This window comes from Rhincodon typus, chromosome 40 (assembly GCF_021869965.1).
Source record: "Rhincodon typus isolate 14 chromosome 40, sRhiTyp1.1, whole genome shotgun sequence".
NCBI lineage: Eukaryota > Metazoa > Chordata > Chondrichthyes > Orectolobiformes > Rhincodontidae > Rhincodon > Rhincodon typus.
The window spans coordinates 12,266,409-12,284,559 of NC_063371.1; the positions used below are offsets into that span (position 1 = coordinate 12,266,409).

Here is an 18,151-nt window from a genome sequence, read left to right on the forward strand (position 1 = left end):
TTGCACAGTCTCCTTGCACAGTCTCCTTGCACAGTCTCCTTGCACAGGAAAATTTTTAAAAACCTAATTTAAAAATCTATCTCAGCCGCGAAAAGACTTGATGATCCAGCCTCGGTAGCCCTCTGTGGTAAAGAATTCTGCAGATCCTCTACTGTCGGAGAGAACAAATTCCTCCTCATTTCCCTCTTAAATGGGTGACCCCTCATTCTGAGATGATCCCCTCCAGTCCTGGACTCTCCCACAAGGGGAAACAACCTTTCTACATCTCCCCTGTCAAGACCCCCCCAGAATCTAGTCTGTTTAATGAGGGAATGATGGGTCATGTGGCAAAGACATGAAAGTGGAGTTGAGGATGATCAGATCAGCTGTGATCTCACTGAATGGGGGAACAGCGTAGATGGGCTGAATAACCGAAGACTGCATCTTCTGGTCTTTGTGATTTCCCAGCATCAGGGCTCAGTAGCACGTGCAGTATGCCTGCCTGCCTCATGGGACGCTGTGGGGAGCACACAGCAGAGGGTCAGCACCTTCTTGTGTCGAACACACTGGCCTTGGTCTCACAGTGATTGGTTGGTCCAGTGCCTGTTGAGCGAGGCTGGAGGGGGTTACAATGAGGAACCACACATTCCCAGTCTTCCTGGTCTTGTCACCATGTGTTGGGGATGCGGGTGCGCAGTGGCTGCCCTGTTGCCCCATGTGCCCACAGTCAGTCGTTGGGGTAGGATACGGCAAGAGAGCCATGGCTGCCAATCTCACTCTGTAACCCTGTTGCTGTTATCAATACCCATCAGTTCACAGCTCAGACAGCATTCGAGCTGGGGGGTGTGTATCCATACCATCTCAGAGAGACTCTGTGTTCAGCTCTGCACCATCCTCACCCACTTTGCGGGCTGTCTGCTGCTCAAACCCTTGTCCAGGCCCCCCTCGCCCCCCTCACCCTCCAACAACGGCTGCATCACCAACACCCACCACCCCGCCGTCCTTCCTCGACCAAGAAGTTTTTGCTAAATATCTGATAGCTCGTTGTGATATGTATGTTTTATAACACTCCTGTGGAGCACCTAGTCATGGCACAGATGCTACATGAATGTATGTTTTTGCGAATGGGGGGGTGCTGCTTCCTGTGGGTTGCAAGCTCTGTGTTTGCACTGTAGCTTGGGACTGGACGACCGTGGATGGTGGTGGTGGGGGGTGGAGATGGTTGTGTGTCTGCGAGAGTGGCTTCTGTGTGTGTGCCTGCGTGTTTGTCCGTGTCTGTCTGAGAGTGCTTGCGTGCGTGTCTGTGGGGGTAAGCATGTGTCTCTGTGCGTCCTCCCACAGGCACTCCAACAGATCAGCCTCTGACTGCTCCCGCTGGGCCTGTGGAAGGTCGGTGGGGGTGGTGGGGAGGCTCGTGGTCGGTCAGTCCCTCCTGTGTGACAGCAGCAGACCAGGAGGCTTCCCATGCACGGGCTGGTGGGGACGAGGGGCTGAGCTAGACAGACAGTGAGAGAGACACACACAGAGGTCATTCTTGTCTGAGGCATTGCCATGTTTGTCTTGAAGCAGGCGAGGAGACAGACGGCAGCTGCCCCTTGCAGGAGGAGATGGAGCAGGTAAAGATCGGAATGCTAAATGGAGGCCATCGGATTGACTACGTGCTGCAGGAGAAGCCCATTGAGAGTTTCAACGAGTACCTGTTTGCCCTGCAGAGTCACCTCTGCTACTGGTAAGGGCACCGTGTGAACTGAAGGACTGGGGGTTGGTGGTGGGTGGGTGGGCAGGGATTGCAGGCAGTGCCAGAGCCAACTGACTGGCATCCTCTCTGCTCTGATCAGGTGATGAGGCTGAACAGGGAGCACCTCTGGAAACCCCTGTCTACCAGACCCTGTAGCTGTCCCCTGGACCACTGAGGTCACTGACCCACTGGGCTGCCTCTTCCTGGGGCTGTCCAACCCAACTCACGGTCAGTCACCAGTTACCCAGTACCCCCTGCCTGCATGGTTTTTTTTTTCCTCTGTTCCCCCAGTTCCCAGTATCCCCTGCTGGATTTATTTTTTTTTTTGCTTTTCTCCCAGTTCCCCTTGCCTATGTGATCGCTGTGCATGTTCATCTGGCCTTCATTTCTGAGGAGGAGCTTGGTTTATGTTTTTTAATCGTGTACCCTGCATTGAAGGCTGTGCGTGAATGTATGTTGTCATCGATTTTTGCCTGTCCCTATCCTGACCAGTTGGCCCAAGAGCCAGGTGAACCTTTCCAGTCTTGTGTCTCCGTGACAAACTCTGAGATATTGTTAGACCATTGATCAGTTTAATACACGTCTCCCCACCTCTGTCGTTTCCCTCTGCTGTTTAAAATCTCATTTATCCTGAAACTGAGCTATTCCTGTTGTCTGGTCCCTCCAGGGAGTCTGAAGACACCGCACTGTTAATTCTGAAGGAAGTCTACCAAACGTTGGGGGTCACCTTGGAACAAGTGCAGCACTGATGGGTTTGGAGCAGCGAGCCACCACCAACTATCAGATTGACACGAACTGGACCCAAGGCAGGAGTGGGCACCTTGGAGCTGGTTTTGGAGCAATTCTCATGGCTACCCTGGGGTGACCTTGCTTCCTCTGGTGGAGGAGCACTGAACTGGTGTAGACTCTGTCTGTGTGTGTTCTCCACAGGCTTTGAGGCCAGGTCTGATGGCCAACCTGTGGGAGCTGACCTTTTTAATCTATCTGGGTAGCTCAGCAAACGGCAAGTTTGTTCCCAATCGGACCTCTCGACGGGGGAGCGAGGGGATTGACTCACCTACAAACTCTCAACTATACAGTCACTGGGTTGATCCTGGATGCTGCTGAGGGGCTGTGTGCCCAGTGTGGACAACTGTGGCTCTTGAAGGACCAATCTGCACAGACTTATTTATTTTCTACACCTTTCATTCACATTAAAATGGCACTTTGAAGATGAGCATGTTTGAGGAGGATCATTGGAAGTCGTCTTGTTTGATGAATGAGTTTCCTATTGAAGCTTTGGTAAATGTAACTCCGAGTAAAGCTACATACTAACGAGGTTTCCCAGTTGGACCTGCTATTGGTCTGCGCTCTCTTCCCTGCTCCACACTCACTCCACAGAGAAATGCAGCACTCACTGCGTCTGTGTTGGGGTGGTGGTGGTGGTGGTGGTGGGGGGGGGGGGGGCGGGGAGGGGAGGTTGGTGGTGGGTGTAAGGGATTGTTAGGAGAACCAAGTGCAATGTCACCTTTGTAACAGCAATAAACAGCTCACTTTTTCTCAGTCTTGCACCGGCTTTGTGGAATCTCTGAGCAGTGTTATGTTGGACGTGGAAATCGCAGACTCTGGTCTAGCCCTTGCAATTTGTACGATCCCTCAACCAATAAACTTAAGGAAATCTTCCTGTCCTCCTCTTTCTTGCTGCAAGTGCTACATGTGTCATCCTTTATTCTTTCGGGCTGCTCTCCTTGTCCTGTTGTGAACTCCCCCCATTTCTTTTCCTGGTCCCCAAATCACCGACCGTGTAACCACTGTGGATTGGTGAATCCGATGGGTGTTTATGACCATCTCCTGGGGAGGCAGATCTGCCGTCCTGACACGGACCAGACCGACAGGAGACTGCAGACCCACAGCCGCATGGCTGTGTCTGAACTACCCTCTGAAATGGACAAGACAGCCAAGGGCAACTTGCAGTGGGCAAGAAGGCTGGCCCAGGCCATGATGCTCATGTCCCATCCATGAATTTTGCCAAGAATGTATGAGTTTTGATTGCAAAACTTCAGTTATGTTAGGTGGAATGTTTCCATCTGAAAGTGTTAAAGCAGGGCAGCATGTTGTAAATGCCCTAACATTAATCTTTTGAGTATTCCCTCAATACGAGTCATGTCGCTGATTGGGAAATTGCTCATCGCTCCACTTTTCAAGAAGGAAGGCTGGGAATTATAGATCAGTTAGCCTAATTATTGGCATTATTTGAATCCGGATGGGGTTAGTGAAGTGGTTGCAGGACACCTTGCTGAGATATTTGTATCATCGATAGCCACAGGTGAGGTGCCAGAAGACAGGAGGCTGGCTAACGTGGTGCCATCCTTTAAGAAAGATGGTAGGAAAAGCCAGGGAACGATAAACCGATTGAGCCTGGCATCAGCAGTGGGTAGGTTTTAGGAGAGAATCCTGAGGGACAGGATTTACACTTATTTGGAAAGGCAAGGACTGGTTAGGGATAGTCAACACGGCTTTGAGCGTGGGAAGTTGTCTCACTGAACAGAGATTTTTGAAGAAGTGACCAAGAAGAGTGACGAAGGTGGAGCGGTAAGTGCTGTCTGTATGGGATTTCAGCAAGGCATTTGGCAAGGCTCTGCATGGTAGATTGATTGATTTGTAAGGTTAGATCACATGGGATCGAGCAGGGGCTGGCCAATTGGATGCAAATTTGGCCTGAAGGTACCTCCTGTGTTTTTGGACTCGAGGCCAGTGTCCAGTGGTGCAGGGTCCACTGTTGTTTGCCATTTAAGTAAATGGTTTGGATGTGAACATGGGAGGTACGATTAGTAAGTTTGCTGATGACACCAAAATTGACGTCTAGTGGACAGTGAAGAAGGTTACCTCAAGAGTACAAAGGGACCTTGATCAGATGGGCCAAAAGAGGTTAATTTAGATAAACGTGAGGTGTTGCATTTTGGGAAGGCAACCCAGGCAAGGACTTACACAGTTAATGGTAGCCCCCTGGGAAACCAAGAAACCTTGGCGTGCAGGTTTATAGTTCCTTGAAAGTAGAGTTGCAGACATACAGACAGTGAAGAAGGTGTTCGGGATGTTTGCCTTCATTAGTCATAACATTGAGTGTAGGAATTGGAATGTTATGTCGTGGCTGTACGGGACACTTTTGGAATACTGCAGACAATTCTGGTCACCGTTCTACAGGAAGGATGTTGTTAAACCTTCAAGGGTGCAGAGAAGATTTACAAAGATATTGCTGTGGCTGGAGAGTTTGAGCTATTGGGAGAGGCATTATAGGCTCGAGCATCAGAGACTGAGGAGTGATCTTAAAGACGTTTATAAAATCATGAGGGGCATGGATAAGGTGAATACCCAAGGTCTTTTTCCCAAGGTGGGAGAGTCCAAAACTAGAGGCCAAAGGTTTAAGGTGAGAGGGGAAAGATTTAAAAGGGACCTTAGGGACAACCTTTTCACGCAGAGGGTAGTGTGTGTATGGAATGAGCTACCAGAGGAAGTGGTGGAGGCTGGTACAATTACAATATTTAAAAGGCACCTGGATGGGTACATGAATAGGAAGGGGTTCGTGGGATATGGACCAAATGCTGGCAATTGGGACTAGATCTGATTGGGATGTCTGTTTTGATGTGGATGAGTTGGACCGAAGGGCCAACTAGTGGGCACTTCAAAGGTTTTCAGTTTTGGACTGGAGGCCTGTGTCCAGTGGTGCAGGGTCCACTGTTGCTTGCCATTTAAATAAATGGTTTGGATGTGAACATGGGAGGTATGGCTTGTAAGTTTGCAGATGACACCAAAATTGATGTCTAGTGGACAGTGAAGAAGATTACCTCAGAGTACAAAGGGACCTTGATCAGGTGGGCCAAGGAGTGACAGATAGAGGTTAATTCAGATAAATGCGAGGTGTTGCATTTTGGTAAGGAAAACCAGGCAAAGACTTACGCAGTTGATGGTAGGCCCCGAGGGAACCAAGAAACCTTGGCGTGCAGGTTTATAGTTCCTTGCAGGCATACAGATAGTGAAGAAGGCATTCGGTATGTTTGCCTTCATTAGTCAAAAGGCAATGAGGTAAAAGAACAGATGCAGGCACAATGGGCTGAATGGTCTCATTCTGTGCCAGAACAATCCTGTGATTCTGTGACATGTAATGAGTTTGCCTGAAATTGAATTGCCTGTAACAGTGCAGTGTTTCCCCATCGCCATTTCTCTACACTATGGAGGGATTGAGGGGCGTAGGGAGAAGCTTTCCTCTAAAGGGTGCTGTTCATTCGAAATATTCATTGAGTATCTCTCAAATTTGGGGAGACATCAAAGTGGAAGGAAGCACTCAACCCGATAAGGGAACATAAAACTTGAGATGAGATCAATTTTAACAAGTCTCAGGAGTATTTCAAATCTCTATTTAGTCTGATTCAGTGTGACAAGATCCATTCTTGACGTACAAAATCAGGGACAGTAAACTCGCCTTTGAGTGTTTGGAGAGTCCAGGAGAAAGCCTAGCCATTTTCACACTGCAGCAGGAACATTGAGGTTGTCCTGGAACAAAGGGCGGTCTTTCAGAGAGAAAGTGAAATCCATGACTGGAGATCCTTGGGGGCTCAGTGGCTGAGCTGGCAGCAAATTGAGACGCTGCAGAGAGTTTGATTGTGTCTGGTCAGCAAACTGTGAGGGTGTGCACGGGGCGAGGAGGAGAAGGAGGGTTCGATCAGGGGCAAGGAAGGTCTGAGGGAACAGAATAGGCCGAAAGAGCCAAATGGTTCACTTTGGTTAGATTGGGTTCCGACATAAGATGTGAAATGCTAACTCAGTCACCCTTCACACACATTGCACTGAGGGGTGAGAGGATTGGCGGAGCGGTTATATGGTGTAGAGCTGCGTTGTGAGAACCTGTTTGTAGGTCACTTTGGTGTGTGGTCTCAAAGTAAAAGGTGGTTGTAATTGACAAGATTACACATGGAGATGTCAAGTGACAAGGGGGAGGTTCTATACTGTATGTGTGAATGGTGTGTGGGTAAAGTGTTTGGTTTTTACTGTTGGAGAGAGGTGCTTGTTTCAAATCTGGCCAGTAGCTTTTAAGGAGGTTGCAAGATATTTTCAGATCTAGGACCATGCAATGTGAAGTCTTGAACCAAGCAGGGAGATGTGTAGGCAAAACTTTCAAACACAGTCTCCAACACTTCAAACTTTGTCTTAATTTTTCAAGGTGGATTTAGACAAAAGGTGGAGTCTGAAAGATGTTGTGGAGAATGGAAGTGTTAACTATAGCCGACAGGGACCAAAAGTTAGCTGCTGTGAGTGGCTCAGTGAGCAGGAACTGTGGGCCTGTGACTAGGAGCAAGGAGGTTGTGAGTTCAAATCCCCTTTTAGCCAGGGTGCAGCAGTCCCCCTATTTTCAGATCAGCAAGGCAATGGAGATGTTAAGGATCAACTTGAAATATCCTGGCAGTATGGAAAGTAGAGTGGCTGAAAGGATGCCTGCTCACCTCCCAGTGATGTGTTAGAATCACAGATGGGTTCAAAGCTGGTTAGAGGAGGGAGGATGAGTGTAGGAAATGCTCAGAGGAAGTGAGATAGAAGAGCCCTGTTGGTGGGAGTAAAAGCTGAGGAGATGAAGGGTAGCGAGGTTATGGTTGCCTTTATGCCACCTTAGGGGGACTGGCCACCCCACCAAAGAAACACCCCTGCTTTGCTCTACTCACACTCCAACTCTTCTCTCAGCCCTGCTTGCGCTCTCACTCCCCGAGCACCCCAACCATTTCCTACACTCATCCTCCCTCCATTCTAACCCCACTCCCTCTGTTTTCTACCTGGCTTTGCCGCGGCTCAAACCTGTCTGTGACCCTACCACATCACTGGGAGGTGAGCATGCATCCCTTCAGCCACTCTGCCTTCCATACTTTTAGGATATTTCAAGTTGATCCTTGACATCTCCAATGCCTTGCTTGGCTGAAAATAGGGGCCTGCTGCACCCTGGCTAAAAGAGGGATTTGAACTCACAACCTCCTCTCTCCCAGCAGAGACCCAGAGCACTTTGTTCACTGAGCCACTCACACCAGCTTAGTCTGGATCCCTGTCAGCTGATTGTTAACACTTCCATTCTGCACATGTCTCAGACTCCACCCTTTATCTAACTCCACCATGAAAATTAACACAAGGCTTGAAGTGTTGGAGACTGTTGTGTACCTCAATCAGATCCCCTCCCCACCATTAGCCAGTCTCCTCTGCTCCAGGGAAACAACCCCAGCCTGTCCAGTATATCCTCATAACTGAGACCTTTCATCCTGGTGAAACTCCTCTGCACCCTCTCCAGTGCAATCACGTCGTTCCGATAGTGCAGCAATCACAGTATTCCATATGGAGCCTGACTAAGGTTTATTCCACCTGCCAAAGGGAACAATTTCACATTTTCCCACCTAATAAACCCATCGGCCAGAGTTTTTCTCACTTAGGCAATCTCCTTGCCTTCTTCATCCTCTGCAATTTCTTCTTCAGTACTTCACCTTCACTCCCTGCATCTAACTCGCTGAAATAAACTGTAAAAAAGCTAAGGCCTCAAAACAGAAACCTCCAAGATTGGTGACATGTATTTCCCCTTGTGACAAAACATGCTGACTTTTTCAATTACTTTCCGAATTTATACGTGTCCATCTGTCAACTCCCAAGGGATCAATTCTTAGACCTTCTCTCTGCAATAGGCACCAAGCTAACTGTAGTTTTCCGTCTCCCTTTCTTCCTCCACAGAATAACTCCTTGTTGCTAGTTCTTGTCTGATGGAACCTGCCTGCTCAGAATCTAGCAAGTTGTGGAAAATGAACTCCAATGCATCTATTACTTGTTAGACACTCCTTTTAAGACTCTGGGGTGAAGTTTATCAGGAGGCTGGGATTTGTCAGCCCACAGCTCCATCAGTTCCCTTCTCCCTTCCACCTCCTAACCCACTGTCACTTCCATAAGATTTTTTTGTATTCTCTACAGAGTAGAGACACGTAAACTGTTTGTTCAATTCATTCATCGTTTCCTAATGAACTCCCCATTCTTGTTGTCAAGAGGACATACACTCACTTTGTCTCTTCCTTTTCAAAAAAAAACTGTGGAGCCTCTTGTCTCCTGCTATATTTAGTTGCCTGAATCACACCTTTAGCAGGAGATGCAAACTCACCAGCTTGTCCATTTGGAGTTTCACTGTTCCTCTCAGTACAACTTGTTCATAACACCATTGCCAACTTCTCACCATGTGCAAAACCAACACCTTTCTCGCAAAAGTCAAGTTCATTATCATTTCACACCCATGCCATTAAAAAGGTCGCCTTTTTCCAGGTCAAATTAATTATGACTGTCATTTTACAAAATCAGTCATGAATTTCCCTTGTTCACTAGCTTTTTTTTTCTTTGTGCTATGTTTTTATTCCCACCTTTTGCATTAAATTATAAAGTCTTAGATTTGCATATCTGCAGCTGCAACACCATATTCTGCATTCTGTTCTATTACCTTTATCTACTTATGTAAGATATAATGTGCCTGGTTAACACGCAAAACAATACTTTACACTGTATCTTGGTACGTGACAATAATTAATTAAATCAATTCATATTTAAAGTTGTGGGCACTTAAAACTTAAAGGTTGATGGATTTTGAGACAAGTAATTCACCAAAGTCTACCATCTACAAGGCACGAGTCAGGAATGAGATGGAGTACTTCCCCACTTGCCTAGATGCAGGCCAGGAATGGACTCAGGAAGTTCGACATCATCCAGGACAAAGCGGCCCGCTTGGCTGGCTCCACAACCATTCTCTCCACCGCCCGTAGAATAGCAGCAGCAATGCGTACTGCAGCATTTCACCAAGGCTCCTTCCAAACTGATACCACCAAGATAGACAAGGGCAGATTCTCTTCTGGTGATCTCTGTTGTCAAACCTAGTTGTGCATATGCTGGAACTAGATCTTTCGCTGACCTCATGGGGTTGACAACTGAGACTTGTGGGAAACTGACCTCTCCCACCCAGAGGGTCAAATGCAGCAGGTACATGGGAACACTCACTATCACGACTTGGAACTATAGCGCGATTCCTTCAGTGTCACTGGGTCAAAATCTTGGAATTCCCTCCCTAAGGGTGAACACACAGCAGGAGGACTGCAGCGGTTCAGGAAAACAGCTCACCACCTCCTTCTCACAGGGCAACTCGCGAACAGGAACAAATGCTCACATGGTACGGAAGAATTTTCAGAATGCCTACTTTCAAAATTCCTTTCACATTTTCATGGGAAGTTCAACGTTTGAAGAATCATGAGAGACCATTTGGCCCATTGTCCCTCTGCTGGATCTTCGAAGGATGAGTCCTCCATTATTCTGTGAGGCCTGTCTTGTTGCTCCTCTTCACCATTCTGTCCGCCTCCCATTCAATAGTACTGCCATTGTAAGTTTCCACCACTTTTTCAAAGCATGTTGCAAATCAGACTGTCCGAAGAACATTGAAACATCACCCAGATACAGAGACCCTCCTCCACAACCATCACCTCCTCTTGCTTTTCTTCGGGATTCCAGCACAAGAGTATTGACAACATTGGAAGCCAGCTAACCTCCAAAAGGAAGACTTGCATGCATTGATCACCTTGCATTGCTCCAGGATGTTCCCAGATGTTTTTCTCAGGCGTGCAGTCACAATTATTGGGCCTGCAGCAGCAAATTTACACACAGCAAGCTCCCCCAAAACAGGCATGCACTTATTAATGGACAGCCCAATGCCATAGTACTGGTGGATGATTACATCAGCTCGACTTCCCCAGACAGTGCCTGTAAAGCATCTTATATGTGCATCCGGGGCCTCAGGACAATGCCTGATCTGGAGGACGACAGTGCAGCACCCCCTCAATACCGCAGTGGGAGCATCAGTGCAGGCTGACCTGCTACAACACCTAGGGGTGGCACTCAACCCACAAACTGCATCACAAAAAAGGCAAGACCTGCAAATCCTGAGCTGCCATGGGCTTCACACTGCCTTTGAGACGTTAAAGATCTCCCTCTCTGTACCTAGATACCGCAGCCCCCCAGCCCCAGACTGCGAACTTGGGATTGTTTTTGAGGGAAGAGAATCTGTGCTGAAATAAATCAGAGCTGTATATGGACAGGGTACCGCACATCAAGGTTCAGAGAGACTTGGGACTTTGAAAGGCCCTGAAGACTGAAGGAAACTGTCGCTCATCAAACAGACCCCTATCAGTGTGCAAGGCCAGTGCGCTGCCTTCATTAAAAAAAAAACAGAGAAAGACCTCAATCTCTTTCAGTCTTTGTTTTATTTCCACACAAACAGAATACTTTCCATGAATACACAGGATTTGACTTTACATTACTTGCTGTGAAGAGCGTGGGACTAGAACATATCACAAGAGCGTGGGACTAGAACATGTCACAGTCTGCCCCTGGATGTTTACAGTACAAGACAGGGCTCACAAACACAACATTTGGTTCCTCCAACCCACCCACCACATTCCAGTGAAATTCACATTCCGTAAGGAGGTAAATACCAACACCCCAAGGGTGTGGTACTTCAGACTTCCTTTCCCTCGGGTCTGTGCTCTAACTGTGCCCAGTTGTAATCTTGAAAAGCAGCAGCATGTTTGATGACATAGATGGTAGCGTGTCTATTTCTCTGGGTATTTACATTGGCATGAAAGGGAGCTGTACAAAGCAGGGCTGGAGATGCCACAACACTTGAGATTATTTATCCTGCAGCTAGAAACGACTGCTATTTGAGAACCACCAGATGGGCAGCCAGGGATCAAAGTGTTGAGAGACAAAGGTGAACCATTTCAGCCCACAGTGTCAGGAGCAGACCATCTGCCAGATAGCCACAAGGCTCCAGATCTGATAGAATCTGTGCTTGAGGTGAGTGCGATTGACAAGAGGGTCAACAATAGATCCCTGCACGACAGCTTGTGTGAAATGGTACAGGTTTGTGGGGTGGCTGGGGGTGAAGAGATGTGTGCATGTCTGTGTGAGTGTCAGTCACTGCTACTGCACTGAACCAGGTCCACAGATTTGAGACAACTGGACCTTGCTGTCCAGGGGCTGGGGGTCACATCCAATCCCACTCTCCACCCACCCCTCCAACCTCTCTTTCCAAATTGAAAGGGACTTTGGGCACTCCATGGCAAACTCAAGTCCTTCCCTACACACGGCACAGCAGAGTGGCAAGCATCCTGCAGAGCATGGAATGTCAACAGGTTCGTCTACGGCCATTGGAACCAGCATGGTCACACATTAACACCACCATCCCAGGGAGAACTGTTCCCCCACCCACCTCAAAAAACTCTGTACAAAATACATGATGCCACCCAACTCCATACCCACAGCAGTGCCAAGCAGTCAGATCAGGGAGCAAAACCCAGGGAGAGGCTCTGCATTCATTCATTCCCATCTACAGTAAGCAAGGGTGGAATGGTCAGGTGTGCTTACTGAAGAATCCCAAAACCAATCCTTGGGATCTTACAGAGAGACAGAATCTGATGGGTTTCACCACAGGAAGCAACATGACCAATGCCTCGCACAACACGACAGAGGGCAAACTGGAGTGCATCTCCCTGACATAACCATGTCAACACTGATACGATAAACCGTTCCGTACCTCACTGTATATTGTCCCCACCTCCACAACCATGTGGTGTCTCGGTGACAGAGTGAGCGAGTGTTTCACCAGAACGAGTGCCACCAGTGATGGGTTCATACTCTTACGAAAATTCTGTCCATAAACCTGTTGTGAAAGGCTGTGGCTAAGTGTGGCAGCTGTTCGGGTTTGGCTCAGAGGACGGCTGTACCTTGAGTTTTAGGATGAGGGCTGGCAGATTTAAAGCAGAAACGAAATGAAATGACATCTCTCAAAGGGTTTGTCAATCTGTCGAATTCACTTCTCCAGCGTGCAGTGGATGCTGAGTAAATTTAAGGAGCACACCGACAGATTTTTAATGAGTTACAGGTTGAAAGGTCATGGAGAGCAGCAGCAATATGGAACTGAAGTCGAGATGAGGTCAGCCATGATCGAATTGAATGGTGGAGCAGGGTCAATGGGCTGAATGGCCTATTCTTGCTCCTAGTTTTAACGTCCTTGTGAACCTAATTCCTGGCAATTGGAAAAAGACGGTTTGTACGTTTTAGCTCGGATTAACTCGGAACTGAACTCCCGGCATCAGTCAAAGTGATGAAGAAGTAGTCAGATTGGTGGAAAGACCCAAATGGGGTCATTAGTGTCCCTTCAGTAAGGAAGGCTGCTCAGCTTTCCCAACTTGGCCTGCAGGTGATTCATCAGAACGGGCCAGGTCACCTCGTGGGGACCCCAGGCTGGATTGACAACGACTCTGATTAAGACTGCAGACAATCGCATAACCCCCAAGCTGTCTTGAACCCCTGGTCACATCACATCCACCGATAAAGCAACCACCAATGCAATGTATCAAAGGACTTGTGCACCACTGACTCATCTTATTCTGGGGAGTGAACTTCAGGCACTGGTCCCAGTGAGCACAGCACAGTGTAGAATTCAGACAGTGCATAGCACTGTGGCTGTTTGCTTCCGCACTGAAGTTAACTCCTTGGAATGGGGGGTGGGGTTGGGGTGTTCAGCCAAGTTCCGAGACTCAAACCGTCATCACCTTCAGAAAGGCATCCAGCCCTAAGTCGAAATGCACTTACTTGTTACAACCATGGTGTATCACTGCCTTCGAACGGTCTGCATTTTATTTGTGAATTTTCAAACTCAAGCAAAATTTTAAGAAAAAGACTTCCATTTATAAATTAAGAAAAGGGGGACAATCAGTCACATTAACTTCATGAACTAATGAAATCTGAATGCTCTGGTGTCTTGCTGGTCCATTTAATTCCCTTGCTTTGCACACGTATTTTGTGTGTGTGTGTGTGTGTGTGTGTGTGTGTGTGTGTGTGTGTGTGTGTGTGTGTGGGGGGGGGGGTGTGCACGCGTGTGTGTGGGTGTTTGTGTGTGTGGGTGTTTATGTGTGTGGGAGAGAGAGAGAGAGAGAGAGTCATATGCGCACTTAATGCAGTGCTGCAGAAGGTCCCATTATAAATATGTGCAAACGTTGCTCCCCCCACCCCATCCAAAAAAAAAGGAAAAGCGAGTTTACATGGCGAGGAGAGGGTTCGTGTTTCCTGGTCCACTTCGCCGAACCGTTGGCTCTCTAAACGTCTAGTTTGAAGGTAGGATTGGACAGCTTCCGCTCCTGCGTCGTGGACAGCTTGGTCTTGGGGTACGGTTTGTGGCTGTCGGGGTCAGAGAGGGACGGGTAATGCTGCCGGTAGCTGGTATAGGCCACGGTCAGTCCGATCAGAGAGCCAGCCACCACATCTACAAGACAAAGTTCGCATTTTACTCAAGGGGACAAGCCCAGCCTCCCCTGCACCCAAAGGCTTACAGTCTCCAAAAGCTGGCCTTGGTCCCAGAGCCAGGGGCTTAGGGACAGAGGAACAGGAGGAGACTATTCAGCCCATCGATCCTGACCGCCATTTCAATATAATCGTGGCTGATCGGGACACATTCCCATTTCAGTCTGTATCATTCACAAATTTCAAAATATTACATTTGGTCCCCAACTCCAAGTCATGGACAAATATTGTGAACAGTTGTGGCCCAAGCACCAATGCTTGCAGTCACCCACATGTCACAGCCTGGCAAAGCAGAAATGACTCATTTATCACCAATCTGTACCAGTGTATAAATCTTCCATCCCACATGCTTCAATCTTTCCAACTCGCCTTCTATTCTTTTTCTCACTATGAATTCTGCTGACTCTTCATGTAACAGACCCACACACACTCAATAAAATAGAAGCTTTCACACTCTATTTTTATGTTTCTTACCAGATTGCATTCAAATAACACACTCCCCTTTCTTATCAGTTACATGGACCTCCTTTGCTGAGTTTTAAAATACTCCCAAGCCTCAGGTTTACGAGTATTTCTGGCAACTTTATCAACTTATTTTAAAAACCTGTTCTAATCCTGATATTTGGTTGTCAGCCACCTTTTCCACGGATCAGTAAACATTGCAAGGGGACCTAACAGAAATGTATAGAGTGAAGAGGGGCACAGATAGGGCGGGGAGGAAAGCACTTTGCATATTTATGAAGCAGTCAGTAACTGGGGATACAGTTCTAAGGTTAAAAAGTGGAAGGCTAGGAATGGAATTGACAGAGAATCTTTTCAGTTACCTTTTGTTTGCACCTTGCGAGAATGTACAGTTACGCGTATTGACGTATAGAGGCCATTCAGTCCATCATGTCCACACCAACAAGAATCCCACTACACTCATGCCATTTTCCAGCTTTTCATGTATTTCCCTGGAGGCTGAGGCAACCCAATTGCATGTCTACACATTGCTTTATGGTTTCTTTCAGGCTATGAGATCCAGACTCCCACCACCCTCAAACTGAAAAGATTCTCTGTAAATTCCATTCTTCGCCTTCCACTTTTTAACCTTAGAACTATGTCCCCAGTTACTAACTGCTTCATAAATATGCAAAGTGCTTTCATCCCCACCCTATCTGTGCCCCTCTTCAACTTACACATTTCTATCAGGTCCCCTCGGATTCTTCACTGACCTGTGGAAAACAACTCAGCCTCCAAACTTTGCTTGTATCTTAGACTCTCCAAAGCAAGCAGCAACCACGTTAATCTCCTCTGCACCTTCTCTCGTGTAACCACATCCTTCCTGTAATGTATTCCACCTGGGACCAACCCAGCACTTCATACAGCTGCAGCATCACGCCCTTGTTTTGTTTTCAAAAGTTCAGCTAAAAAAGGCAAGTACCTCACATGCTGTTCACCACCACGCTGACCAGCCCTGCTACCTTGAGGGTAGGCATTCCAAGGTCCCTCTCATTTCACTGTATCCAAGGGTCCCACTTTTCATTTTGTAAACCCCTTGCCCTGTCAGCCCTCCCCAAGTGAATGACTTCACACTTGTCCGGGTTGAATTCCATTAGTCACTGCTCTGCCCAGTCCATTGGTATCCTCCTACACCTTCCCAGCTATCTTCTCTCTATTTAACAATCCAGCTTGTCATCTGTGAACTTCTTGGTCGTACTCCCCATTTAAGTCGAAGTCATTGATGTACGCCACAAACAGCAAGGGCCCCAGTGCCGAGTACTGCAGAAACTGACTTTGAGTCACAGAAGCATCCCTCTGCCATCATCGTCTGCTTCCTGCCTCGCAACCAATTTTGGATCCAATGTCTCACTGTGCCTTCAATCCCACAGGTTTTAACTTCTTGACCAGTCTGCAACGAGGGACTTTATCTCAAGTCTTGCTAAAAAAATTCATGACCCTCATCAACGCTCCTCAAAGGATAGTTGCTGTGAATTGTCTATGTACAGTCATGCTTTTTCATCTCAGCCAATTCATGCCAAATGCCTTCACAATTTCGCTTCTTCAATTTGCTTTCCTCAGAATGGGCTTCCTCACATTCAAACCTAATGTACAATTCTTTCATATTGTGGTCACACAGAACGCATTGTTCACATTCCCAAAATGACAATTCCGCCTCCAAGGGTGGTCATGGATTGGAACCAGGGATCTCGCAATCCACAGTTCATTAATCCAGCACTGAGCTCCACTCCCCTTGCTGAATATTCCCTGAAACACAGCTATTCAGAGCAGTTGCTGACTATGCTGTGATTTCATCACAGAAAAGGCAAACAGCTTGGTATTATGTAGCCATCATACATCCGAGTACTCAACACAGGACGCTCCTCAAAAATAATTTCAACCCCAAATCCCACATAGGAATGTCAGGCTACGTGACAACAACTTCAGTCACAGGAGGTGGTTTTAATCTGCCCCCTTTGAGGAGGAGACAGAGGCAGAGGGTGAGAAAGGAGAGGGGAGAGGTTGGCATTGAAACAGTTTAAGGTACAGTAGGGGGTGACGCGAAAAATCAGGAAGGCTAGAATTGGAGGAAGTCGGAGAGCAGAGTGAATTGCAACATCGAGTTGGTTTCAGGGATGGGAGAGGACCCCATAAGAAGATACGTATAAAAAAAAAATGGGAAAGTTAAAAGGAAGCTGTGTGGGTCTGGGAGCCAGTGTCAGTCAGTCAGCAGTGTACAGATGGGCGAAACGAACTGGAGCATTTCACTTTGTCAAGGAGTGCTTCCCAAGGTCAGGACATTGCACCGCCTTTTGCGAAGACAGACAAGGAAATCGACAGCGTAAGGGACTCCAGGTCTTTCCTGACTGCTCCAATATTCAATCGGGATCACCCCAGAGTTAAACCGAGGGTTTTCAATTTTTCCAAAGGACCTGCGGAAGGACTGCCAGCTGGGAAAACCCTGCCGAGGTGAGATTTCCTCGATGCGGAGGGAGAGCAGTGACAGAGTAGCCATGTCACTGGATGAGCGAAGGAGGGGACCAGGCAAAGCTCACGGGACAGGGGTTCAAATCTGCCAACCCAAACTCCATTCATAAAATCTGCACTCGCCTCAATAATGGTGGGACTACCAACGATTGTGACGAAGATCCATCTGGTTCACTCATGTCCTTCAGAGAGGGAAAACGGCCATCCTCACCCAGTCTGGCTACATGCGAGTCCAGACTCACTGCAGTGTGGTTCTCCCGCCAGCTGCCCTCTGGCCAATGACTTGGTACGAGGGAGGGGCAACAAATTGCCAGCTGCACCCATATCCCATGCCAGAATAAAGAACAGTGGCTGTGGCCTGAACATTGGTGATAGTTAACTGTGGGAAGGGGGCTTCAAACAGATGCAGGACGAACCATGGAGGGAATGAAATGAAAATAAGATTTCAAATACGCTTCAAAGGTAATTCTTAGTGAAAGATTAGGATCAGTTACATTGAATTCACAGCAGGAAAGCTTGCAGCTCAACCAGTGAATGCAGATGAGCTCCCATCACCAGGTCTCTGTCGTTCTTTCTCCTTGCTGGGATAAGCCAGTCACTGGAGACTCAAATGGGGTTGAGGGTCTGTGACCAGTCCATCTCTCCCTGCCTATGTCTGTCTGCATGAGACAGGGAGTGTGAGAGAGAGCGAGAGAAAGGGAGAGAGAGGGAGAGAGTGCGAGAGAGAGGGAGAGCGAAAGCGAGAGAGAGGGAGAGCGAAAGCGAGAGAGAGGGAGAGCGAAAGCGAGAGAGAGGGAGAGCGAAAGCGAGAGAGAGGGAGAGCGCGAGAGAAAGCGCGAGACAGCGCGTGCGAAAGAGAGAGCACGAGAGAGAGACAGAGTGTGCGAGAGAGAGAGCGCGAGTGAGAGAGAGCGAGAGCGCGCGAGCGAGCGAAAGAGAGAGAGAGCGAGCGAAAGAGAGGGAGGCTGTGTGTGTGTGTGTGTGTGAGTGTGTGTGAGAGAGAGAGAGAGAGAGAGAGAGAGTGCGAGAGAGAGTGCGAGAGAGCGTGCGAGAGAGCGTGCGAGAGAGCGTGCGAGAGAG

At 48.0% G+C, this 18,151-nt stretch overlaps 2 protein-coding genes across 6 annotated transcripts in view; one reads left to right on the top strand and one right to left on the bottom strand.

The window, feature by feature from the left end:
* ddhd2 (DDHD domain containing 2) overlaps window positions 1-3,378 on the top strand; it is a 34,574-nt gene extending 31,196 nt beyond the window's left edge. For all 4 annotated transcript variants that reach the window (XM_048618580.1, XM_048618579.1, XM_048618578.1 and 1 more), the window contains exons 16-17: window positions 1,549-1,708; window positions 2,385-3,378. In XM_048618580.1, the coding sequence (XP_048474537.1) occupies window positions 1,549-1,708; window positions 2,385-2,466 (242 nt within the window). In that variant the 3' untranslated portion in view covers window positions 2,467-3,378. The remainder of the gene's footprint in view (window positions 1-1,548; window positions 1,709-2,384) is intronic.
* Window positions 3,379-10,985: 7,607 nt separating this feature from the next.
* Window positions 10,986-18,151, bottom strand: part of LOC109931837 (phospholipid phosphatase 4-like) — a 17,461-nt gene continuing 10,295 nt past the window's right edge. For both annotated transcript variants that reach the window (XM_020531103.2, XM_020531104.2), the window contains exon 8: window positions 10,986-14,066. In XM_020531103.2, coding sequence (XP_020386692.1) covers window positions 13,900-14,066 — 167 coding nt within the window. In that variant the 3' untranslated portion in view covers window positions 10,986-13,899. The remainder of the gene's footprint in view (window positions 14,067-18,151) is intronic.